The sequence below is a fragment of the Paroedura picta genome, chromosome 17 (genome assembly GCF_049243985.1).
Source record: "Paroedura picta isolate Pp20150507F chromosome 17, Ppicta_v3.0, whole genome shotgun sequence".
NCBI lineage: Eukaryota > Metazoa > Chordata > Lepidosauria > Squamata > Gekkonidae > Paroedura > Paroedura picta.
The window spans coordinates 5,720,122-5,745,487 of NC_135385.1; the positions used below are offsets into that span (position 1 = coordinate 5,720,122).

General features: G+C 49.7%; 1 protein-coding gene and 1 long non-coding RNA gene across 2 annotated transcripts in view; one reads left to right on the plus strand and one right to left on the minus strand.

The window, feature by feature from the left end:
• Nucleotides 1–9,302: 9,302 nt before the first annotated feature.
• LOC143827018 (uncharacterized) lies at nt 9,303–15,948 on the minus strand. Its single transcript, XR_013227166.1, has 3 exons — nt 15,708–15,948; nt 10,258–10,336; nt 9,303–9,416 (listed from the first exon to the last, which is right to left on the minus strand). It is a non-coding gene; the product is annotated as an uncharacterized LOC143827018 (long non-coding RNA).
• BAIAP2L1 (BAR/IMD domain containing adaptor protein 2 like 1) overlaps nt 15,383–25,366 on the plus strand; it is a 62,634-nt gene continuing 52,650 nt past the window's right edge. The window contains exon 1 of the mRNA XM_077316146.1: nt 15,383–15,710. Coding sequence (XP_077172261.1) covers nt 15,660–15,710 — 51 coding nt within the window. The 5' untranslated portion in view covers nt 15,383–15,659. The remainder of the gene's footprint in view (nt 15,711–25,366) is intronic.

The window sequence follows — 25,366 nt, forward strand, 5'->3', positions numbered from 1 at the left end:
CCGCTGCCTGCCCTCCCCCTCGAGTCTCAACCGAGAAAGGCGGGCTAGGAATGATACAAAAATAAGCCAGAAAAGTCCTCGGTGGCTACAAAGCTAGAGGAAGAGAAGGGCAGTCTCCTTTAGGGCACCGACTAGAACATGAGAACTGGCTGGATGAACCTTGCCAACCTCCAGACGGGGCCTGGAGATTACCCAGAATCTCAACAGGCAACTGGGATCAGTTTCCCTGGAGAAAAGGGTAAATTCTGTGGCATTACACCCCACCACTGTGCCTGCCCCCCATTCCCAGTTCTCTGGGAACCTCCCAGCCTAAATTCAGCATGGATCGGCTGAAAGCCTGAATGGTTCTGTTTCTCACCCCTGAAGTAAAGAAGATGAGCTGGGGGTTTTTTTGCACCCTGCTTTCGCTACCCAAAAAAGAGTCTCAAAGCTGTTTACAACTGCCTTCCTTTCCTCTTCCCACAACAGACACCCTGTCTGTGGTGTAAGTGGGGCTGAGAGAGCTCTGAGAGAACTGTGACTGGCTCAAGGTCACCCTGGAGGTTGCGTGTGGAGGAGTGGGGAATTGAACCCGGTTCTCCAGATTAGAACCTTTCTTAACCACGACCCCAAACAAGCTCTCTGCAGACGCCACCTGATACCAGTTTCAAGGGGAGGGGGGATGAAACGATGACTAAATTCTTTTGTTCCGAGACTGAAAAGCTCTTCCTAAGAGTGGCTTGGCCAGATGCTAACTGCAGCAGGTTCTCTCTTGCCCGTGCAGGATGTTAACTAGTGACACATAAAGTCGACCCCTTATGAATTGAGACGAGAATATTTTTACAACATCAGCAATGTGCTTCCTCTCTCGCCATCTAGTGGCTGTTACCGATAACAGCATTCCAGGAAAATGAGTCCTCACACAGTCCGTCCTTCAGTCAAAAAGGTCGGGAGTCCAGTAGCACTTGAGACACAAGGAAAATTGGGGGCAGGGGGTGAGCTTTCAGGAGTCACTGCTCAGTTCTTCAGTAGATCAAGAGTCTGGCAGCCCCTGAAACACTCATAAAATTTGGGTCTAGGGAGGAGCTATCAGGAGTCACCCCTCACTTCCTTAGTAGAAAAGATCAAAATTTGTGGCAGGGTGTGAGCTTTCATGAGTCACTACTGACTTCTGAATGTGGTTCCATCCATCCTTATTGCCCTTATCAACTGGAAGAGTGGAGTGATTTCAGCTGCCATATGACAATAACACATGAATGACAACAGTAGGTGCGATTGAATTGCAGAGGGGCTAAGTAGGCGTGGAGAAATTAGCATGGGAGAAGAGACAGGAAACCTGGATCTCGATTCGGTCCAGGAGGATGTGCTGTCTTGAGCTTCATCATCGGTTGCAGCTCAGCAGTCTCTCTTTCTAATCTCCCTTTGAAATCCCTTTGTAATCGGACTGCTGCTTTAGGTCAGCAACTGAATGGCACAGAAGAGTTCCCTTTAGCTAGACTTCTATGCACTTTCAGTTTGTTTATGTGTGTTTCCGGTAGAACATCTGCCCGTTTTATTTCAAGAGTTCTCTTAAGGGAAAATGCCCATAAACATTGGTGGAGAATCTCAATCACCCCCTCTCGCTTAAACTCCTTCAAATCTAATTTCACCCAACTAATTACGAGGGTCGCCAAACTGTGGGTGTCCAAATGTCCATGGACTACAGTTCCCATGAGCCCCTTCATGGCAGGGGTTCATGGGAATTGTAGTCCATGGATATCTGGAGGCCCACAGTTTGACCACTCCGAATTAGGAGATGGCCTCTTTGGATAACCCCTCCTGAAAGCTGAAGTGGCATGCTCAAGACACATGTTTACCCTCTGTGCTGCTGTTGGTGACCACTAAGCCTTGTCATTTTTTGACAAGCCAAGCTGAGATAACGCACGCCAATGCTCGGAAAGCCTTCGGTAAAGATTAATTATGGGGATCTCGAAAAGCTTTTCCCAGCAGGTTTCTCAAGCAGGTGCTCAGAAGCCACACTTGGCCCTGAAGGATATTTTCAAGAGTCAAATATAAACAGTCTCGGGGAGCTGCGTTACGCAAACCATCCCGTCTGCAATACAGCGCTCAAAAGACGGTTCGCGCGTCTCGATCTGCTTAGAACAACTATACCTAAGTCAAGAAAGGCCAGAATAGTCATTGAAATACCACCTGGCCCGTGAGAAATGCCAAATCACACAAGCCGATCCGTCCCAGGTTTATTCAGGTGGGTAGCTGTGTTTGGCCTGAGGCAACAGAACGTATTTTGAGCACAATGACTCCTTCAAAACCAAAGAATTATACTTTGATGGTCTTAAAAGCCACTGAAGGAGTGTTGCCATGAGTGTCAGACCAGGATCTGAGAAACCCCATTTTACCATGGTATCTTTGGGCCAGTCACTCTAGCCTGTCGTTAACAGGGTGAAATGGAGGGGGAGAGGACGGTGTTGTATACCACTTTGGCTGCCCACTGGGAAAAATAATCATGGTATAAGTATCAGAATACAGAAAGAAATGATGTCTCACGTTGCTGGTTGCCCCAGAACGTAGCATGAGGATGTGTGCAAACGTACGACAAGAAGCAGCACAACATATAAAGGTATGCATCTTGATAGAATCAGAGCTTGCTTACACCCATGATATGCCCCAGAATTGTCTCCTAGTTAATCTCAGGTCATTAGCCTGAGGTTTTGTGCCCCAACCCAATTTTCACACCCTTGCTCTTTCATTTCACGCCACCACCCAATAATTCAGATCACTTTGCTTTGTTCTGTATGTAAAAAGGCTGCTGCATCCCAGGTTATCCAGCTCAATTTAATTCACATGATCATTTCTTGATCATGTGAACATATTTCAGGTAGAAATTAGTCCCAAAGTTTCTGCACGAGCGAAACTGAGCAAACCCCTCAAGCATCCTGAAATGACTTTGTACCTCGGTCATCTCACCAGCGTATAATTTCCTAACTCAGAAGGTCATACTATGAATATACAGTGGGATATGTCAACCTTTTTCTTTATCTTTTCCATTTCTAACATGTCTAAGTGGGGTTTTTTTTAGTTGTCTGATCTCTGCTAACATGTCTGCATTGAAATGATTTGATGTGGAAACACATCTACTGGTGTGCCCACTGAAACGGAAATGACTATGGATGTAACATCCATTTGTCCTGCCCTGGGGAGTGAGCCATTAAATGGGCCTATAGCGGTGCAACAAGTGGGGCCCATCCCACCAACAGGAGTATGAGGCCAGCTTCGGAAGATGTGTGGCAGAGGAGGAGATACAGTGAGCAGGGTTCAGCTCCAGGCCTCACCAGCCACCACAACCGTATCCACTACCCATCCTCTGTGCCCAGCCCCCACTCCTTCCAGAATCAGTTTGTTGCGGATTACCTCTTTCCACATAATTGCAACAGTCTATTTTAAATGGTATTTTCCAACAGTTGTTGTTAGGTGCGAAGTCATGTCCGACCCATCGCAACCCCATGGACAATGATCCTCCAGGCCTTCCTGTCCTCTACCGTTCCTCAAAGTTCATTTAATTTTGCATCGACTGCTTCAGTGACTCCATCCAGCCACCTCATTCTCTGTCATCCCCTTCTTCTTTTGCCCTCAATCTCTTCCAGCATTAGGCTCTTCTCCAGGGAGTCCTTCCTTCTCATAAGGTGGCCAAAGTATTTCAGTTCAAAGTATTTCCAACAGTATTCTTATTTATTTTGAAAAATCTGCCTCAGAAAGTCAAGATCTTTCCTTTTCTTTACTACAGATGTCAGGAAATCCTGAACGATTGCATCTCATGTTTTCTTATGAGTGAAATAAACCAATATGTCTCGGGGCAACTTATTTTTGAATGCAAATCTTGAATTCACTTGATATATCTGGCCGGTGCCAGGAAAATCTCCTTCTATCCTCAAATAATCATGAAGCAGCTCGAGAAAACTCTCTTCCTAGTTTGGCCTCCCCAAAACCCTCTGAGATGTCTCTACAATGCAAGTTATTCCATCTGCCCAAAACGTCAGTTCTGTTTTCCGAATTTGTCTTTCAAAGTACATATTGTTGTCTTTTTGCTTCTCATAAGTTTCATGTTTGCTCTTGTAATTTAGCATTAATTTTTAACAGTCCAGCTGCTAATTCTTGACATGATTCTTGGATATTCTTCTGGGTTCTTTCCTCAGATTCTCATATGCTTCTCTGGATACTCTGAATGTTCTTCTGAGTTCTTTCCTTGAATTGTTGCATTTGATGTGTCAATGTTTGTGATAGCTTTTCCACCAGCTCTTTGATTCTTTGGTCTTCATCTGTTTCTTCTACTTTCCTTTTCTCTTTCTGATGCGTTCCAGTTGCCATTACTCTTGCTAAAAACATTATTACAAACTTTCCATAGACTAATTCCATATATTTTTCCTCTGTGCAAGCTGGCAAACAAACTTTTTCCAAGACAAATATAGGAATTTACAACTATCGCGTTTCATATTTTAAATTAATCAGACTGAAGTATGTATTTGTTATAGCAGGGAGAGATATGGCTTTACATCCTTGTACAGGGGATTAATCATAAATAACAGGCCTAAGTAGGAATACATGAGATGAGGAATGCAACTTATTTCCCTATCAGCATTTCATATGGTTATGTCACCAACCGAACAGTTTATAGCCTATTAAAATTTGGGTATAGTAAGAAAGGAAAGGAGGGAGGGGGGTAATAAGAGAAGAGGGGGTGAGATGGGAGTGAGGAAAGAGAGAAAAATGGAAAAACAAATAAATAATGGACAGAAAAAATAAGAAGAAAAAATATGGGGGTTGTGTTATGTCTTAAATATTATAAACAATTATATTGGGGAAAGAGGGAAAAGATGAAAAGCCATAAGGAAAAAGGGGGGAGGAAGGAAACTGTATTTGAGTCTTAAAAGTAGGGGTGTATAGTGCATAGCTGTTGAAAATGTTTATAGTTTATGAGTTTCGTTTCTTACTAAATAGCCATTGGTTTTGTTCCCTATACAGGGGGTTCATTTGGGGCAGAGATCTAGATTGTCTCCCAGTATTATGCACAAATGCTTCCCTGCCTTTTAAATGAACCAGCGCTGTGTACAGTCATGGGAATTGTAGTCCATGGGCATCGGGAGACCCACAGTCCGGTCACCTCCGTCCTGGGAACTCCGACCATTCAAGGGTGTAGGTACTCACTAATGCCCTGCTAAAACAGCCGAGAAAAATAGTTGAACTCTTGCAAAAGAAGAAGGGGACGGCAGAGAACGAGGTGGCTGGATGGAGTCACTGAAGCAGTCAGTGCAAACTTAAATGGACTCCGGGGAATGGGAGAGGACAGGAAGGCCTGGAGGATCATTGTCCAGGGCAGGGGTAGTCAAACTGCGGCCCTCCAGATGTCCATGGACTACAATTCCCAGAAGCCCCTGCCAGCATTTGCTGGCAGGGGCTTCTGGGAATTGTAGTCCATGGACATCTGGAGGGCCGCAGTTTGACTATCCCTGGTCCAGGGGGTCGCAATGGGTCAGATACGACTTCACTCCTAACAACAACAACAAACACACCGGCCATAATGGATTCCCAAGGGCCTAACTCTGTTTAGGACTGCACCGACAACACACAGGTGTGTAATTCCCCGCTTTGTTTGCAATCTTAAAGCAAACCCAGCCCGTTTGATCTCTCCCCCAAGGGGCTCTGTCTGCACTGATTTGTTCAGATCAAGGGCCATTTCGCACGGGGATCTTTGTTGCAAATTGGTCACTGAATGAAAAATCGCCATTTAAAATAGTGGAATTCGTCGTTTTGCACACCTGGCTTTGTAGTGGAATCAGTTGCGTTTTTTAGCGTTTCCCACAGGCTTCCGGTCTCGGCAGAAATCGCTAGAAAGAAATCGCTATTGCCAAGCTCGTCCCGCCCCTGGCCGTTAGGAAGCAGCCAATGGGCAGCCGTTAGCATGCTCCCAAACAGCCCCTTTCCCTTTAAGAAAGCTTTTAAAAAAAAAAAAAACAGACCCATAGCAACGAATCTAGGTAGATTCGTAACAACGGAGAGACCCATCCAGCTGCCTAATGTGAGCTGTCGTTTGATTGTATGATCGTTGGCACGCTGCCTCGAGTGATAAAAAAAAAATCCCCCCCCCTCTCACGGCCCCGATTTTGGGCTGAATTAATGTGTAAAAAATAAAGGGACTTTATTTCAGCAAACGGGCTTTTATGTGGTTTGTGCTTAGTGACTAAAGGTGAAGGACTGAAGCCAGGGAAGCCTCTAAACAGAAAGAGGCTCGCCGGTGCGTTTATCCCCGCTCGCTCTGAGAAAAAAAAATGGCGATCGCTTCGCCGGAAGTTTGGAGGGCAGGCTCAGGAGGAGGGACTTTGAAGAACCCGCAACAATGTTAACGCACAGGTCTTTAGCGCTAGTGTTGCAGATTGGTTGCAGGAGTGTATCGCTATCCGGAGGGTGAATCCACTTTTCTGGATTCCCCTGAAAGCGCTAAAACGAAGCGCTTTTTGCTGATCGGTTTCAGGAGTGTTGCAGATTGTCTACGACGTCGTGGGTAATGCCAAATTAGTAGCGTTTTCAATTAGCAACCATTGTGCTATTTTTAAGCCGTGCGAAATTGCCCCAAGAGTTGGAGTTGAACGTCACCTGCATTTATTGCCAGAGAGAAAGAGAGTTTCGCAAAAGCCGACCCACTCCTGTTTTAAGACTAGCGTAATCTTAATCCCAACCTTAATCTCAACTTTGCTACTGTATACAATGGGGGGGAGGCTGTTTCAGGAGGCCTCTCCGTTTGGTTTTGGCCCTTGAAACGTCATGCTGAGAACAAAATAAAGAGCTGTTTAAACTCCCATTGGCCCTGGCGATCTTCGAACCCACGGATTAAGCAGACAAGGTCACAATCAGCCCCCCTGGAGAAAACAGCCACTTTTGAAAGTGGACCTTTTGCCGTTCTACCCCACTGAAGCCCCTCCCCCATTAACCCCACCCTCTTCAAGCTCCACCTACAAAATCTACAGGTATTTCCCAACCAAGCGTGGGCATCCCTCCTCCAGGCCCCACCTGGAAGGTTGGCAACCCTAATGAATATTTATACCCCACTTTCCACTATCCAAAAGGGGTACCAAAGCGGCTTACAATCGACTTCCCTTCCTCTCCCCGCAATAGGCGCCCTGTGAGATAGGCCGGGCGGAGAGAGCTCTAACAGAACTGCTCTGCACGAACAAAGGGATGGGGGGGGGAAGGTCCACTCCACAAGCAGGATTTTGTTTCTGTCTCTCAGCAACCTGCCCGCCCCTTCCCTGGAATCTTTAACCAGTGCAGGGGGCTGGAGGCCGCTGGGAAGATGCAAATTCCTTCATATCCTAGAAGACAATTAAGTTTTACAAGGGGCTGAATCCTCATCTCCAGCTGCCACGCCTCCCTGGGCAGATAAAGTCTAAAGTTCACTTATTGCTCCTCTCCTGTGAATCTCCGCAGTTTGCAAGGAGGGGCCGAGGAGCCTGACGTTTTACGAGGCCAAAGGCCGAGGAATTTGGGCAGAAGAAGCCTTCCAAGGCCCAGTCATCCAAGGAGGGGCAGTGGCCACTCCCCACCCCAAATAGCTTTACTAGGGTGGGCATCTCCAGGTGGGGAAACACCTGGGACTTCTGACCTTCTGATTTCTCTTTCTCCCAAGCGTTCAGTAACAGGGTTTTACCCACGGAGCCACATTCGATGGCCGATAAAACTCTGAATATTTGTTACTTATTTATTTGTATTTAGGTTTATAGCCACCCCCCTTGCGCCAGTCACGATAGTAAACAGTAAGACCGTAAAACGTACCAGCACCTTTAATATGGATAAGGGACCATTTTGTCTCGCACAGAACTACCTGCATGCTTCCATCTGAGACGTCGGTCTCCTCCAGTAGCTCTCCAAACAGCCATGGACTACAATCCCCATGAGCGTGTGCTGGCAGGGGCTTGTGGGAATTGTAGCCCATGGACATTTGGAGAGATTCAGTCTGGCCACCCCTTGTTGACTTTCTGCATTTTCCCACTTTCTCAAGGAGGCTGACCAAACCAAGGAGACAGCAACGTAATGTAGTGGCCACCGTGTCAGACGTTAAGAAAAAATGCAGAAAGAAAACTATCTAAGCCATAGTTGGCTACACTGTGGCTCTCCCAAGGTCCATGGACTACAATTCCCATGAGGCACTGGCAGGGGCTCATGGGTAGTGTAGTCCACTGACCTCCAGAGAGCCACAGTTTGGCCGTATAGCGCACCGAATAAACACAGCAGGAAGGGCTGCCCAGTTCCAATTGGGACCGTCCTAGAAATTTGGAAGGATGGAGTCCCGAATGGGCAGGGTTTGAGACCTCAGCAATTTCCCCCAGAGCTCTGTTATCGGGGGACCGGATGGAATTCAGGGAGCTCTCCAGGAGTCTGCTAGAGCACAGTTGACAACCCCAAGGTGGAAGCCGTCACAGAAAAGGCACGTGTGCCCGGTTGTTGCTGGCTTTACCAAATGACAAGGCAGCACACTCCAAAGGAAGGGACAGAACTGCCCTGGGGGAGCACAGAGGGAGGGGCAGCCCAGCAGGCATGCAGGTCCAAGGTCAACTGGGGCTTTGCAGGTGGTGACTCCCTGGGACTGACCCTGATAACCGATTGTTGACCTATGGAGTGGCCGCAGAAGGTATGTGAGATATGTGCCCTGCCTATCTCAGTGCAGGAACCAAGCTGCAGCAACCAGTCCTGCAGGCCCCATGGGCTTTTCACGAGTAGCCCCAAGGAGGAGGAGGAGAAGGAGAAGGAGAAGGAGAAGGAGAAGGAGAAGGAGAAGGAGAAGGAGAAGGAGAAGGAGAAGGAGAAGGAGAAGGAGAAGGAGAAGGAGAAGGAGAAGGAGAAGGAGAAGGAGAAGGAGAAGGAGAAGGAGAAGGAGAAGGAGAAGAAGAGCTGCTTTTTGATGTCTCACTTTTCACGATCCAAAGGAGCCTCAAAGTGGCTTACAATCCCCTTCCCTTCCTCTCCCCACAACAGAGACACTCTGATGGAGGGGGGGACTGAGAGAGCTCTATGAGAAGAGCTCTTATCAGGACGGTGACTAGCCCAGGGTGACCCAGCTGGCTGCACGTGGAGGAGCAAGACACCTCCACAGAAGACTAGGGTTCCCACGCAGAGGCAGGTTTGTAATCTTAACTTTGGGGAACCATTTTGAACAATGCCGGTACCCCCTGCTCAACTTTTGTGTGGCATCAACGAATCAGAAGACAGGGTGCAAATAGTTAAAATGCAATGAGTTAAGAGAAACCAGCCGTTGCACAGACGGTGGGTCAACGAACACAGGACACAGGTGTACTTCCACGCAAGGCATGAAGGTAGGCATGAAGCTGCGATTTTCGTCCTCCGGCCTAGGGCCCATCCGGGCTGCTTCGCTTCTCCTCGCCTGAGCGAGCCTGACGGGGAAGAGAAGGGATTATTAGCCGCCTCAGTGCCAGCCGATTCCAGCCAGCCTAGCAGAACATTCGTCAATTATTTTTAGCGAGAAAGACTCGGCCTCAGTGGAACTCCTCCACCCATGAAAAGGACTGAATGGAACGTTTGCCCTTGCGTCGGAAGCAAGAAGGGAAGGAAGGAGGGAGGGACGACGATCAGCAGAGAAAGACGTTGTCGGTAGCCAGGCAGGGTCTCTCATTAAAATCCGGAACGCTCTCCCCACCACATCTTTTGATCAGTGTGGGAAAGTGTTACCAAGCTGCAGGGTGGCCACCTCATAGGTGGTCTCCTAGCCACTTCTAACCAGATACTGGCCAGCTTAGATTCCAAAATATGGGAAGATCAGGCTCGCCTGGTCAGTACAAGGAGTTTGCCATTGCATTAAAACGGTAAATGTTCAGAGGGCTGCATTTGTTCACTCCAGACGCCAGCAGCAACGGTGTAGCAGATTTCACACGTTCACTTCATTATAAGACAGGAGAAAGGAGAATCAAGGTCAGATCCTCTCCCCTCCCCTCCCACCCCGATGGAATTCAATCGGTCATTTTTGTTTGTTTAAAAACTACATCCTGCACTTTCTCCCACAAGACGGGAGGCCGCTCACAGAATCAAACTGTCACGTTAACTACAAGATATCTGACTGAGAGAAACATGAATTACGCTTCATTAACTGGGCCGCAAAGCGAAGGGAAATTACCTAGTTCGTTGTGCCATCATGGAAGCTGACAAAAACATACACGCTAGCTAGCTAGCCTCAGCCGGGAGGGGATGCCTCTTCTAAGACTGTGTAAACTATCCTACCTCGCAGGGTTGTTGTGAGGTCTCCAAGTCAATTGCCTGCCTCTGCATAGCAGCCTTGGATTTAGGTGGTCTCTCAGAACTGCAAAAAAGGGAGGCAAAGTTACAATGCACCCTGTGATCAGCTTGACTGCAGCAGATGAGAAAAGCATGCTGTTCTTTACCAAACTGTGTCCCCCTGTGTCAAGGTTTGTTCAATCCGGCGACAGTCCCAGGGTAGTCACCAGGAAAGAAGGGCTGCTTCTGCAGGTACTACCTGTTACACACACACACGCACTTTTAACCCTAAAGGGAAATGCGCTGCTCGTGAGTCACCCCAGGCCCAACCCAAGCGCCTGCAAAATCAATTCCCTGCCACTTAATATTCCGCTAATCTAGTTCCTCTGGAGACCAGCAATTGCTGTGATAACGAAACACACAATAAGTTAATTAAGAAGCAGAGATAATAAAAAAGGCTTCTGGCTTTGAAGCACGCTGGCGAAAAAAACAAAAAGAAAAGAAAGTGCTCATCCGAATCCCTGGCTGCTGTCCTTCCTGGATCTGTCCCTTGGCTTGCTCGGCTAGACGGTCTTTCCGAACCCAAGGCAGCTAGGGCAAATTAGATAGGACTCCTCTGACTTTCGAGGTCTTGACCTTCATTCTTCTCCCTCCATTGAAGCTGATGGGCTTAGGAGGGGATGGGGCTCTGGTTACAATTCCCCGGACAGTCAGAGATCACATCTGGTTTTTGTTTTTGTTTTTTTGCATTGTTGTGCTTCAACACCACCTCACAATTTGCTGATGATGGGCACCCCCGAGACCCAAAGGAAGGGATTTCTCCCTGAACAAGGCATTTCCCCCTCCACACAGGTCAGACAAGGCACTTTCAATGTGCTTTTGTAGCTGGGTTTTCCTGTGCAGAACAAGGAAAATCAACTTTGGAAGTGCATTGAAAACGCAGTATCCAGCGTGTGCAGAACGGGCCCTAGTTAGCGCGTCTGAGCGCCCACAATGCTCCATGTGCATTATTTTGTCATCCTCGGGAACCAGATCCCTGACATGCCACCTGTCGCTTTTCCGAGCATCGTCCCCCGATGTCGCACCTGCCCCATCTTTCCGTGAGACGGCCAGGCGGTTGCCTGGAGGGACTCCGACTGTGAAGGAAGCTCTGAGCTTCCCAGCAGACGGTAGGCCTCTGGTCCAAGATGAAAGTCAAGGTGGCGATAATTTGACACTTGAGGATAATTGCAAATGTAGGTTTTTGAGCATGGTGGAGCCAGTGCCACTGCCTTACCCAAACCCTGCAAGGCGGGTCGGGTTTATCATTCCGTGCTGGGAGAGGCGAGGCCGAGGGAGGGAGGGAGAGAGGATGTGTTTCGCCTCGGGGCATCTAATGGCAGCACCGAGATTCAGCCAGAGAGGAGGGACTTCTCCATGCGCTCCTCCATCTGCAGATCCCATGCTATAAATGACACGGCGGTGCTGTAATTAGCACTCGAAAGCATTGCTTAACTGTCAAAAGTAACTCCAGGGTGGCGATCAGAGGGCACCGATGAAGGCTCCCACTGCTGAGAAATGGTCCCCCCCTCCCCAAATTCGGGGTGAGGCTGTGGCTTAGTGGTAGGACCCCTGCTTGGCATGGGCGAGGTCCCCAGGTTGGGTTCTTGGCCTGCCCGTTTATCTCTGTCGTTTGATTGCATGATGCTTGTGTGCCCGAATTCTCATCAGATCGATAGGCCTGTTCTGCTGGGCTAGGGCTGCCAGTTTTGGGGCTAGCTCTCTAGCCGTCCCTTTAAGGGCAGCTGGATCGGCAACAGCCAGCAGGTGAGCCTCTTTAGAGCTCTGAATCACAGGAACGTAGAGTTGGGACCTCCAGGGCCATCTAGACCGACCCTCTGCTCAATGTCGAAACTACCTGCCCACCCATGGCGACCCCAATTCCATGCCCAAGTGATCCCCTACACACACACACACCAAAAACCTCCAGAATCCAGCCTGGCCTGGAGGGAATTCTCCTACCATCCCACAACAGCGATGAGCAAGTCCCTGGATATGCAAGGAAGGGCCACAAGAGATAAACCCTGGCCCATCCCTTCCTGCCCACCCACCCCCTTGCCTAAGTTCATAAGATCAGCATTTCTGTGAGATGATTATCTTAGCCTCTTCTTAAAAACTTCCAAAGAAGGGGAACACACCACCTCTGGCATGAAACCACTGCATTCCTTAAGAGTTCAAGGGGCAGCAGGACATTCCCTCCCCTCCAAGGTGCTAGTCCTCATGGAGACCCATTCTTCCAGGTGAGCCTTCAGGTAGGGAAGGTTCACATGGCTTTAGACTGCAGGTGGAGCATGACTGGGTTTCATTTTCCTTTCATTATAGAAACAAAACCTGCCCTGCTAATAGAGAACTAGCATGGCAGGGAGAAAAAGGTCTCCCCTCTCCTTTTGCTGACTATTCTGCTTTCCTCTTTTGCAAAACGCAAGTATCCGTATCCGTCCTGTGCGGTGTTGTGGTTAAGAGCGGCAGCTTCTAATCTGGCATGCTGGGTTTGATTTCCTGCTCCTCCATGTGTAGCCGTCTTGGGCTAGTCACAGCCCTGTTAGAGCTGCTCTCACGGGACAGTTCTGTCGGAGCTCTCTCAGCCTCTCACAGGGGAGAGGAAGGGAAAGCGATTGGAAGCTGCTTTGAGACTCCTCCAGGCAGGGGAAAAACAGGGTATAGAAAACCAGCCCTTCTTCTTGGCCTCTTCGCCTGTGAATCAGGCCTAAGAGGACGTGTTAGCAGAAGTGTGAGTGTGCAGGTCACACAAGGGCTTGGTGCCTCGGTCCACTGCTTTGGTTACACGTCACTTAGAGCCCCGTGTTCAATTTGGGGCACCGTAATTTAGAGAAGATGCCAAAAAGCTGGAAAGTATCTAGAGCCGGGCAAAGAAGCAGTGAGGGCTATGGAGACCAAGTCTTCTGAGGGGAGGTTGAAGGAGCTGGGGATTTTTTATTCGGAAGAAGAAACCCTTGAGGGAATATGGTCGGCATCTCCTGATAACTAAAGGGTTGCCGTAAGGAGGGTGGGGACGATGTTTTTGGTCATGTTAGTTGACAGGATCCAGACCGATGGGTATAAACCAGGGGTAGTCGAACTGCGGCCCTCCAGATGTCCATGGACTACAATTCCCAGGAGCCCCCTGCCAGCAAATGCTGGCAGGGGGCTCCTGGGAATTGTAGTCCATGGACATCTGGAGGGCCGCAGCTTGACTACCCCAAGGACAGTTTCTCCTTGGGCACCAAGGAGCAAGTAAAAAAATTTCATAGGTTTTACCAACTCGGGTCTCCTGCATGTGTGAACCAGGCCCAAACTGGGTACAAACTGACCCCTAGGACTGTACACTGTCTCTTTCACAGATGTGACCACTTCTGATCTCTGGCACATGCAAACCAGACCTGACACAGTGGTGAGGAAGCACACCCTTTCCCCACTGAGGGTTGACTTGACCTGCTGCGCCCAGGTGTGCAAACCAACCTGCCCCAAGCTGGGCAGGAACCCCTTCAGTCTGCTGGTTGCATTTCGTCACTGGGCGAGCCTGAGCAACGCCCAGGCGTGGCATCCCTCCCTCCCTCCCTCTTGCAACAAAGATCTCGGAAGAAAATCAAAGAGGAAAAGGAAATATTTTCTTCCTCAGGCTTGACACCTCTCCTCAAAAAGGGCGGCACACTGGTGAAAAGCATGTGGGGAGAAACAGTGGGGAAAGGGGGGGGAAGACAGCAGTGAGGGAGGGAAGGGGAGAGAGGAAATGAGAAGGGAAAGAGGGAAGGAAAAGTGAGGATGATGGAGGCTCAGGTGAGGGGAAAGGTGGGAAGGGAAGGAGGAGACGATGGCAGCTCAGGTGGGGAAACAGAGAGGGGGTGTCTCAGGTGAGGGGGAAAGGGGGCAGGAAGGGAGAAGGAAAATGGGCTCAGGGAGAGGAAAAGAGAGCGGGAGGGGAAGGTGGAAGTTTGGGAGAGGGGAGAATGGGGTAGACAGTGGCTCAGGGGAAGGGGAGGAGGGGGTGATGGTATCTGGGATGTGGGGAAAGGAAGTGGCTCAGGTAAAAGGGAAAGGAGGAGGATAGAGGGGGAAGAAGACAGCTCAGGTGTGTGCGGAAGGGCTGTCTTGGGGACTCATGCGAAGGAGAAAAGGGGAGGTGGGAGAGGAAGAAAGGAGGGGGAGATGGAAATTGGGGTAAAGGGAAATAGGGCAGAGGGGGAACAGGGAGGAAGAGAGGAAGGGGAAAGGCAGCTCTGGTTAGTGAAAAAGAGGGAGGGAGGGAGGGAGGGAGGGAGAGGACTGTGCTTGTCAGGGGGAGAAGGGTGATATAGGGGCACAGGTGAAGGGAAAGTAGGGGGGAGATGGAGGGTCAGGTCAGGGGGAAAGAGAGGAAGGAAAGCAGGGGAAGACAGTGAGGGAGAAATAACATTCAGGTGAATGAAAAAGGTGGAGGGAAGGAGGAGACTTCTCAGGTCAGAAAGAAGGGCCCAGATGGGGGGAAAGTGGAGCAGGCAAGCAGGCGGGAAGATGCAGGCTCACGTGAGGGGGGGAAAGAGGAAGAAAAGTAGGGGGAGACAGGAAAGGGCAGGGACGGAGGGAAAGATACAGGCTCAGGGGCAGGGAAGGCAGGAAGTGGGGCAGGGAAGGCAGGAGGAAGATGGCACCTCAGGTGAATGGAAAAGAGCAATGGAAAGTAGGAGAACAGAGAGTCCTGGGTGAGGGGAGAAGGTCACTTGGGCGAGTGAAAAGGAGGGGGAGTAAAGGAGGAGGCTGCTCGGCGAGGAAGGGAAAGAGACCAGCTGAAGTGAGGGGAAGAGGGAGGTCCAGCCACGATGGAAGGCAGGGAGAGAAAGAGAGGGAAGAGGGCATCTCGGGCGAGGGGGGTAGAGAGGGAGGAAAGCAGGGGCATGCAGCCTCTGGGCTGAGGGGGAACAGGGGATTACATGAGCGAAAGAAGGGACAGGGAGGGGCTGCCCAGGTGAGGGGGACAGGGGACCAGGTGAGTGAAAGAGAACAGAGGAAGGGACAGAGAGGGGCTGCTCAGGTGAGGCGAAGCAGCGGGGGAGGGAGGGGAGTCGAGGGAGTCTCCCAGGTGAGGGGGAAGGGCTGCTCACAGGTGAGCGCGGAGGGGGGGAGGAGGGGAAGCGGGGCCGAGTTGCGCCCTCCCCCGCTGCCTGCCCGGGCCTGGCTCCTCCTCCGGGCCGGGCCGAGCCTGGTCCCGCCTGCCTGGCTGCCTGGCTGGCCGCGCAAGTTTTGACAGTCGGCGGGAGGGGAGCGGAGAGGAGCGGAGCAGAGCCCAGCCCGGAAAGCGCCGCGGCCGCCGCCACTCGCCTCCCCTTGGCCGGCCGGCAGGAGGAGAAGGAGGAGAAGAAGCAGGAGGAGAAGAAGAGCAGGCAGCGCCCACCATGTCCCGCGACCCCGAAGAAGTGAACAAACTGACCGAAAACACCTACAAAGTGAGTGGAGGGGAAGGGAAAGGGAAACGTGGCTCTTCCTGCCCGGGCTCGCCTGCAGCCTCCCTCGTAGGGCGGGCGGCGAAGGGCTCTCCTCCTCCTCCTTCTTCTCCTTCTTCTCTCTTCTCCCTTTCTTCTCCTCCTTCGCCTTCCGAGGAAGGCGTCGGGACGGGGCGCCGCGGTGCTTGTTGGCCCGTCTCGAGGGGCTTCGCTTTGGGGGATCCGGAGTGACTCCTCTTGGCCCGGGGAGGGCGGGGGGAGAAGGGCGCTGGGCGGGGAGGGGAGGGAGGATCAGGAAATAGCTGTTGGGAAAAAGATATAGGTCGGTCTCTTGTTAAAAGAAAAACCACCACTCCTTTCCGGATTGAGAAGCGGTTTTTAGGTTGATCCTGGTTGGCGCGTTCAAGTCTATAACTTTAGCTACATAACAGAGTGCTGCTGGTTTTGTATGGTTTAGATTAAATTCCTAGGCTGGCCTGCATTGGCCAGCTCAGGGACGTGATCCTGATCGACAGTTTTTAAAAATATGTTGATCCCGAATTGATTTTATGTAAATAATATCTATAAGATCTATCTCATTTGCATTATTAGTAGTGTGTCATGTGTGTTTGTGTTTGTGTGTTGTCGTCATGCAACTTTGTTCAGACCAACGCACTCCCCCGTCTTGTTGGGGCTGGGGTGGGGTGATGGGGGCAGTTTTGGGCCCTAATAAAAGGTACGGGGCGTTGTCTCCCCGTCCCCCATATCTTCAGGCGGATACTTACAAACTCCTCTTTAAAAGTATGAATGCTGGTTAAGTCTTGTTTGTTTGTCGCATTTCTTGTTAAAGAGCTCTCTAGTGTGGACAGGTGTCTATGATAGATCCAGGGGGGTCGCCTGAAGCAACAGACCAAAGTTTGGCTCGCAAAATTAAGACCAACAAAGTTTAATTCTGTCAGGGGTAGTCAAACTGTGGCCCTCCAGATGTCCATGGACTACAATTCCCAGGAGCCCCTGCCAGCATTTGCTCCCAAACTTAAGACCAACAAAGTTTAATTCTGTCAGGGGTAGTCAAACTGCGGCCCTCCAGATGTCCATGGACTACAATTCCCAGGAGCCCCTGCCAGCAAATGCTGGCAGGGGCTCCTGGGAATTGTAGTCCAGGGACATCTGGAGGGCCGCAGTTTGACTACCCCTGGTTTAAGTGCTTGTGTGCATGCACACTAATTCACACTGACTCCTCTGTCTATCAATCTGGCGTGCTTCTGCTGAAAAGGAAGGGCAAATTCTGGGCTGGAAATAGCTCCTCAAAAGCCCCCATCTAAAATGTGTGCGGGTCTCTGCCCTCCTAACCCTTTAAAAAAAATATTAACACTTTGTTTGGTCCTAATAAGAGGGGCGTCACGTGACTTCAGTAGCTCCTGTTTTCTAAGCCCTGCAGCTGGAACATGACTACCTCTCCGGTCCCTCCTTCAAAGTGTGATTAGTTCATTAATTCATATGTTCGGATAGGTGCCCTTTAATGAGCAGAGAAGGGCTGGCACCTCCTGGAACAGCTACTGGGGGCGGATGCAGGAGGAAAAAGACACAGGAGAGGCCTGTGGTAGTTCGGAGGACGATCCCACTTGATTTGACGGGTTCGGAGGCCATTTTCACGCTGACTTGTGGAACTCACCGCCTCAAGATCGGGGTGGTTTACAAGCGCCGTTCCCGTTTATTACCAGGATTTCGTTTGGGAAGCTTGCCTGCGCTGCTGAGCCGAAGTTCGAAGCAGGAGAGCGGAACAGGCGAGCCAACCAGCTCGATTCCACGTCGCCGCTGTGATGCTCAGGGCAGTGGCTTCTTAAATAGCTGAAGAGGAGACCCCCCCCAAGGAAGTGCAGTTCCACACATCTGGGGACGTTGCCGCTTCGTCCAGGAAGCGCCATGGTTTAGGAGCTGTACATTAGCGTGCGTCGCGCCCCTTGTTGGAAAATGAAGGCTCGGTTATTTGCTCGGTTCAGCGAGCGTTTCCGAAACTCTCCGATCCTTGCGACCCGCCCACCCCTCCTCGGAGGAGCTGGTTTCAGGGCTGCCTCGAACAGGATCCCCAGTCACTTAGAAATACAAATATGCTTGCCCATGAGTCAGTCCGCAAGCCCTGCAGGAGAAAAGCTGTTTGATCTGGCAGGCCTGCGGGTGCTGTGCTGACTGTACACAGGCCGGCGGGGTTTGTGCCTGGAGATACGCTTGGACGTCATATGAGCCTTGAGGAGGGTTTCCGGGGGTGCAGGCGGCTTGGCGGGTGGATTCCCAAGCCGGGTCTCCGGCTGCACAGGAATCCCATCGTGAAGTGGATTAAAAAGTGGACTTTTAATGCACAGTTCGACCAAGCAGGGATGGAATTTGAGCCCAGGGAAAGTGGAAAGAAAGCGTATGGCTTACAGATTCCTTAATGTGGCATGGCAGGGTTTGGGTTACCCCGTCCTGAGTCCCTACTTTGCTGTGGGGAGTCTGTGGGGCCTGCTCCACTCTCAATTGCTCCTACCTCGCAGGGTCGCTGTGTGGACAAAATGGAAGAAATGAGAAGGAAATGAGCGACTCTGGTATCCCTCTGGGGAGAACGGTGGTTGTAAATGCAGTCAATAATGTCAGCTTTGTGTAGTCATTAAGAGCTGCAGCCTCTAATCTAAGCTCCATTCCTCCACATGCAAGCAGCCGGGTGACCTTGGGCCAGTCACGGTTCTCTGAGGGCTGTTTGGGCAGAGCAGTTCTCTCAGAGCTCTCTCGGCCCCACCTACCTCACAGGGTGTGTGTTGTGTGGAGAGGAAGGGAAAGGTGATTGTGAGCCAATCTGGAGAGACGTGGAGCCAGGTGGGTGACCTTGGCCTGTCACAGTTCTCTCAGACCTCTCTCAGACCCATTTAACTTCACAGGGCGTCTGTTGCGGGGAGAAGAAGGAAGGACAGCTTGTGAGTTTCCTGCATTCTTCAGGGGGTTGGACTAAATAACTCTGCAGTTCCCTTCCAACTCTAAGATTCTTTGGTTTTAGGTGATTGCAAGCCACTTGGAGATTCCTCCAGGTTGTAATAAGCGAGATACAAAGCCCCCTGTAGTATGTACTAAAACATGCTTTTCCTTCCTTCCTCCTCTCCGTGCATGCTTCTGGGAGTGAGTCAGGCTTCTGATCCGTGTTACATATTGAAAGTATCCAACTAGGTGGCCATTGCTATTCCGAATTAATTAAAGGAAGAATGCACAGGATTGTTGAGTCCATGTCCTAAAAAGACCAATGCTTCACTTATTCAGAGGAGAAGTCGAAAGTTGAGGGGTCACCTACGTCTGACACTCCTTCGGGAGAGAATATTTTATTTGAGACCCACATCCAAACAGGGATTAATATAGTCCATGGACTACAATGACCATGAGCTCCTTTGCCTGCTCTCCAGATGTCCATGGACTACAATGACCATGAACGCCTTTGCCTGCTCTCCAGATGTCCATGGACTACAATGACCATGAGCCTTTGCCTGCTCTCCAGATGTCCACGGACTACAATGACCATGAGCTCCTTTGCCTGCTCTCCAGAAGTCCATGGACTACAATGACCATGAGCTTTGCCTGCTCTCCAGATGCCCCTGGACTACAATGACCATGAGCCCCTTGGCTGCTCTCCAGATGTCCACGGACTACAATGACCATGAGACCCTGCTAGCACACTGGTAACTGTACTCCATGCTCATCTGGAGAGCCACATTTTGGCCACCCCTGAGGTACAGCCTATGTTTGAGATTTGATCTTGACAGTTTAATCCCCTCTGCTATGTTCTTCAAACGGGGGTTGGACCTGATCACCTTATAAACTCAGTGTGTTATTCTACTAGGCTCCTGAATCTGTAAAACATCTCCACTCTGTTGTTGGACATTTTCACGATGCCGTTTATGAATTTGCTGCCAATTTACTCTCTCCTCATGTATGTGTTCTGGGGATTTCCGTTTCACTGATGGAGGAAGTATCCCTGTGCACAAAAACTCACACCTCGAAAGAAACTGTGTCGGTATTAAAGGTGCCCCTGGCCTCCAACTTTGTTCTATTAATGATTAAGTCTATTTATCTTGGCCAGGAGCCCCAACAAGATAACATCCCGAACCACAGGCACTAAAAGCATCTACCCCCCGAATTGAAACTGGGAATTATAGCTCTTCCAAGACTTCCAGCAGCACGGGACGTGCAGTCAATTACAAAAGGGCCGATCAATTACGTGAACTTCACAATGACTTTGTTGGCAAATCCCGAACCCGGGACGGCTCCTTTACGGATCACACCCTTCTTACCTCTTCAAAATGCTCAATTTTCTGTGTGTGGCAAAAGGACGGACTTAACCCTGTGCCGAGGAACGAGACTTTAATTCACCCCCCAAACAGAAGACGCACAGCTGTAGCTGAGATATATCAACGGTGGGGCCGGTTTTCGAAACCTACCTATTTTTCTCTTCTTCAAATGGCACCGTGGCCCTCTAGGAACGGCAGAGCGCATCTCTGCCCCCGCTCTCTGAAGAACATTGCAACAAATTCGGCTTTCATGCTTGCTCAAAAGCCAGGGAGAGGTTTTGTACCTTGAGAAATCTGTTTTGTAAACAGTCTCCTGTGTGATTAGTTGGGTGGGTGTGAATGACACTGTGTGTGTTTGTAAAACACTGCCCCAGCTCAAGGTTTCTGATTCCAGACAGGTTTACTACACACTAAAAGTATTATTTTGTTAATGATAGTCATAGGATGATCCCCCCCCCCTCCTCCCTTTTGAACTTCAAGGCATTTATTTTTGCTTTGTTTTTTTTTTAAAGTCCCTCCCCATGACAAATCCCTTGAGTTATGCCAAGGTGTGCCTGGATTTTTAACCTGTGGATTTTTTGTGAATGCATGGCCCCGTTAAAACAATGCAGGATAATCCATTCGTAGGTATGCTTACTTCGCTGAGAAGAATCCCGAAAATGGTATTTTAGCAGAAACAAATTAAATTGGTAGGCTGACGTCACTGCAGAAGGACTCGGACAGGTAGAAGCAGATTCAGGTGTGTAGCCGTGTCAGTCTGAAGTTGCAGAGCAAAATGGGAAGACCAAAAGAAAGGTATCTTCGTTGTGGGTGTTTAATAATTTGCTTTTCAGTTCCTCTCTCCATATATCTGTACGTTGATGATCCCTGTTTTATTGACTAAGGGATAGACACACAAAAGCTCACACCTAGAATAAAACAGCCTTAAAGGCATCGCTGGACTCAAATTTTGTTCAGGTACTCTGATCTCCTGTGATCTCAAAGGATCAGCTGTCTGGCTCAGCTGTCATTCTGGGTGGGGGGGGGAGGTGTTAATAAATGCAAAAATAAATCTCTTGTAAATACCCAAATTAAACACACTCACCTAAACACAGAGGAAACACAGAACTGATGTCAGAGCGGTCCTCGTGTGGCTTTAACCTTGACTCAACAACTCCCCAAAAGCCCATAGCAGCTTTGAGCTTTTTCAAACTGTGTTTATTTATAATTACAGCCATCTTTGGAAGGCGTGCTAAAATTTGAAGACAGTTCCTAGGGGAAGTCCTGGGAAGTCTCAGGGGCTGGACAGCAAGGCCAGAGCTGAACATGGGAACTGTTTTTGGCCGTGCAGACGTCTCCTGCAAATCTGCAGAAGAGCAAAACGTACATACCTGCCATAAATCAAATTCTACACTCAGGCCTTTCCCTCCTCTCCCCCCCCCCCATGGGATTTGTTTTTAGGCAATGCAGGTTTTTCCACCCCATAAAGTTAGATCAGTATCCCAGGAGGGTTCCAAGGAGAATGAATTGTAGGCTTCAGGCCAACTTTTCTCTGTGTATGTGACCGTGTATTCAGACAGCATAAATCGCACGCTAACTGTGCCGGTTCCTAGATGACCTTCGTACACAGGGCCTGAGAAATCGTAGGGGGATTTCCGCACGCGTTAAAAACAGTGAAATGCTTACCTTTCGTAGTCGTTATATTCCGGCCCCTCCATATGACGTTGCCAACATATAGCATCTGGGCAGTAAATGCCCAGCTAAACCTGCCTCCCTAAAGTCCCCCCCCCCAAAAAAAAATCAGGAACAAGATTTTTTTTAAGTATCAAGACTTATGATACCAGGAAAAAGCAGTATGCATCTATGATTAGATGCATAGGTGTTTCAATGGAGAATTGGATTTTTTAATAACAAATAAGCTGGCATCACAGGCCCTTCAAAACGTTGAAAAGGGGATTGGCTGCCTAGATTGATTGACAGGCAGAAGAGAGTCGCGTATAAATCGCGTTGCTCTCTTCCGCCATTTCTAGCAGCACTTGTGGAGGGGGTAGAAGTGCAAAAAGGCGGCAGAGAAGAGTGAGACAGCAAAAAGGTGAGGAGGGGCCGGGAGGCACGATTATATTTAGCGCGATTATATATATGCCATTCAGCAGGCATAACGCTATTTTTACAGATGTGCGGAAATGAGCTAGGTGTTCAGCAGTTCACAGCCCCAGATAATTTAAAGGGCATTTTAGTCCTACAGAGATAGATTAAAAACACGGCCCCATCAGCACCTTTCCAACTACTCTTTTTGGGATGAGCGGGGCAATATCCTTCATAACGAACTTCATAATAAGGCCGGTGAGTGACTAGCAGGAAAAGCGACAAGCAGAACTGCTTGGGTTTTTTTTCGTGGCGCTCTGCGATTCTCTCCGAGCCAGCCCAGGCCAGATTGGAAGGAAGTTTGTCAGGAGGTCAAAGCGATTTGGCTCTGGATCCCGCACCAGGAAGCCTGTAAGCTGATGCCTTTTATTGGACCAGCTTCTGTTGATTCAGCGCTGGCCCTTTCTCTCACCGTCTATCATCTACACAGAATCAGCACATGAAACTAAATAAGGTGCAGCCAAAAGAAAAAAACACAAGAATCGGGAAGGGATAAATCTAAACATTAAGGCCAAGCTTCACAGGTGAATTTTAGTAAGAGTGGTTTGAAGTATTGGTGGTATTTATACCCCGCTTTTCACTACTCAAAGGCGTCTCCAAGCGGCTTACAATCGCCTTTCCTTCCTCTCCCTATAACAGACACCCTATGAGGACGTGGGCCTGCACACGAAAGCTCAAACCTTGAATAAATCTTTGTCGGTCTTAAAGGTCTGTTTTTGTTGTGTTATTTCAGACCAGCACGGCGACCCACCTAAATCTAACCCTATGAGCTAGGTGAGGCTGAGAGAAGTCTGGCAGGACTGCTCTGGGAGAACAGCTCTAACAGGACTGCGACTGGCCCAAGGTCACCCAGCTGGCAGCACGTGGAGGAGGAGGAGGAGGGAACCAAACCCAGCTGTCCAGATTAGAATCTGCCATTTTTAACCACTACACCACGCTGCCTGTCTTTGTGAAACAAAGGCATACAGTGACAGAGAGAGAGACTACAAAACAAGGACCCCCCAAATGTCCTGTTGGTGAATTTATTCTGTACCGGCCATCTTAGCATTGTGGTGAGAGCAGCAGTTTCAAATCTGGCAAGCTGAGTTTGATTCCCCGCTCCTCGACATTTCTTCCTAGATTCCTCCTCTTCATCTTGCGTAAAATTTTGCCGGTCCCCCAAGTGCCCCCGGGCTCAGTTCCTGCCATGTGTTCACCCAGGGGAGGCGGACGTCCCAAAAGCCGAAAAGAGCAAGCGTCCGGTAGCTCCTTAGAGTCTCCCAAAATCTGCAGCCGGCCAGGAGCGTTCGTGAGTTCCTGTTCACCTCTTCGGTTCCCAAAGCCGGATGTGTCCCAGAGGGAACTTCAGGCCTTGTCGAGCTGTGTCAATACCTGCTGAGTTATTGTGTTCTCAGAAGGGCGTGCCCCGTTGTTACCACCACAAGCCGAACACTTACAGGAAAAGCTCTCCCAACAGCGGCTTTTGTTTGACGCAGGACATTTTGGAAAGCCTCACTGGAGCCGCAGGCCTGGATGTCTAATTTCTAACCACGCACCTTGTCCTTAATTACACACCTCTGTGTGTGTGCTTGTGGTGTTGCCGTTTTTTCAAACCCACAACAGAAACGCGAGGGCCAGGTTCTTGCTCCTGGATCGGCCCTGCCGGTGGGGAATCTGGCTTTGCAGACCCGTTCGCCGCTTGTGGTCCTTAACTGGAGAACAGGGAGTCCGGTTGGCCCTCAGAGACCCACAAGATATGTAAGCTCTGAGGAGCTGACCCTTGTTGCATTAGACGCAGCTCTCACAAGCTTTGTACGTGGCCACTTGCTCCCACCTCAGGGACACCCCCCATGCCTGAGGGCGGAGAGAGTCGAATGCACTGGCCCATTCCTCCGCAGTGTGGACAGGTTTATCCCTTTACTGTGGCTTTGCCTGGAATAGAACCCAAACTGTTATCTAAAAAGCTAAGCTTGTTTTGAGCCAGTGTGGTGTTGTAAGTTAAAGAGCGGAGAACCGGGTTTGGCAGCCAATTGGATGACCTTGGGCCAGCCCCAGTTCTCCCAGAGCTGTTCTCCCAGAGCAGAACAAAACTGGAGTCCAATGGCACCTTTAAGACCGACCGAGTTGAATTCGAGGGGTGGGCTTTCGTGTCTGGGGAAGTGGGCATGCCCACGAAAGCTCATCAACATTTGAGTTTTCAAATACAACATTTTTGTCCTCACAGTGCCATCGGACTGCCATTTTGTTCTGCTGCTTCAGACCGACACGGCTTACCGACCCGAATCTATCTCGCAGCGCAGTTCTCTTAGAGCTCTCTCAGCCCCCACCAGCCTTGCAGGGTGTCTGCTTCGGGGAGAGGAAGGGAAAGGCATTTGGAAGCTGCTTTGGCACTCCTTCGGGTAGTGAAAAGCCGAGTGGTAAAAAAAACCCTGCTCTTCTCTTCTTGTTGTGCATATCTTCAGTATGCTATTTACTAATTTACTGCTGATTTATTCTTGATGTAGCGGTACTGACTGGCAATTGTCGTTTCAGTTGGCACACACGCGAAAACTCACACCTTGAATAAACCTTGGTCGGTCTTACATGTGGCCCTGGACTCAAGCTTTGTTCGGCTGCTAAAGTGCTACTGGACACCAATATTGCTAATCTCATAGAATCATAGAGTTGGAAGGGACTTCCTGGGTCATCTAGTCCAACCCCCTGCACTGTGCAGGACACTCACATCCCAATCGCTCATCCACTGTAACCTGCCACCCCCTTGAGCCTTCACAGAATCAGCCTCTCTGTCAGATGGCTCTCCAGCCTCTGTTTAAAAATCTCCAAAGATGGAGAACCCACCACCTCCCGAGGAAGCCTGTTCCACTGAGAAACTGCTCTGAAATTTAACTGGAGGGTTAATCTCTTAATCTTACCCCTTTAACCTTTTCAAGACAGGTCAACTTGCAACTTCAGTTAACTCAGTAGTCCGGGTGAGGGTATGAGGGGTGGGAACAACCCTCGGACACGCCTCCAAGTGCCACAAACATAATTAAGTTATTTGAGTCACATCATGCAGAGAATGTGGGTTATTTGGGGCAGGACGCTTAACCTTCTGGAAAATTCAGACTGCTTGACATGAGGGGACCCCTCTGGATCTTTCGTAGCTAGAGAGATATGCTGTTTTGTCCAAATATCCTTCCGTGAACCAAAGCAATGGGCTGTTTGTTTGTTTTTGTAAAGGAGGCTTGCAGGATTTCCTCAGCTGTTCTAAATAGCTGTGCATTTATT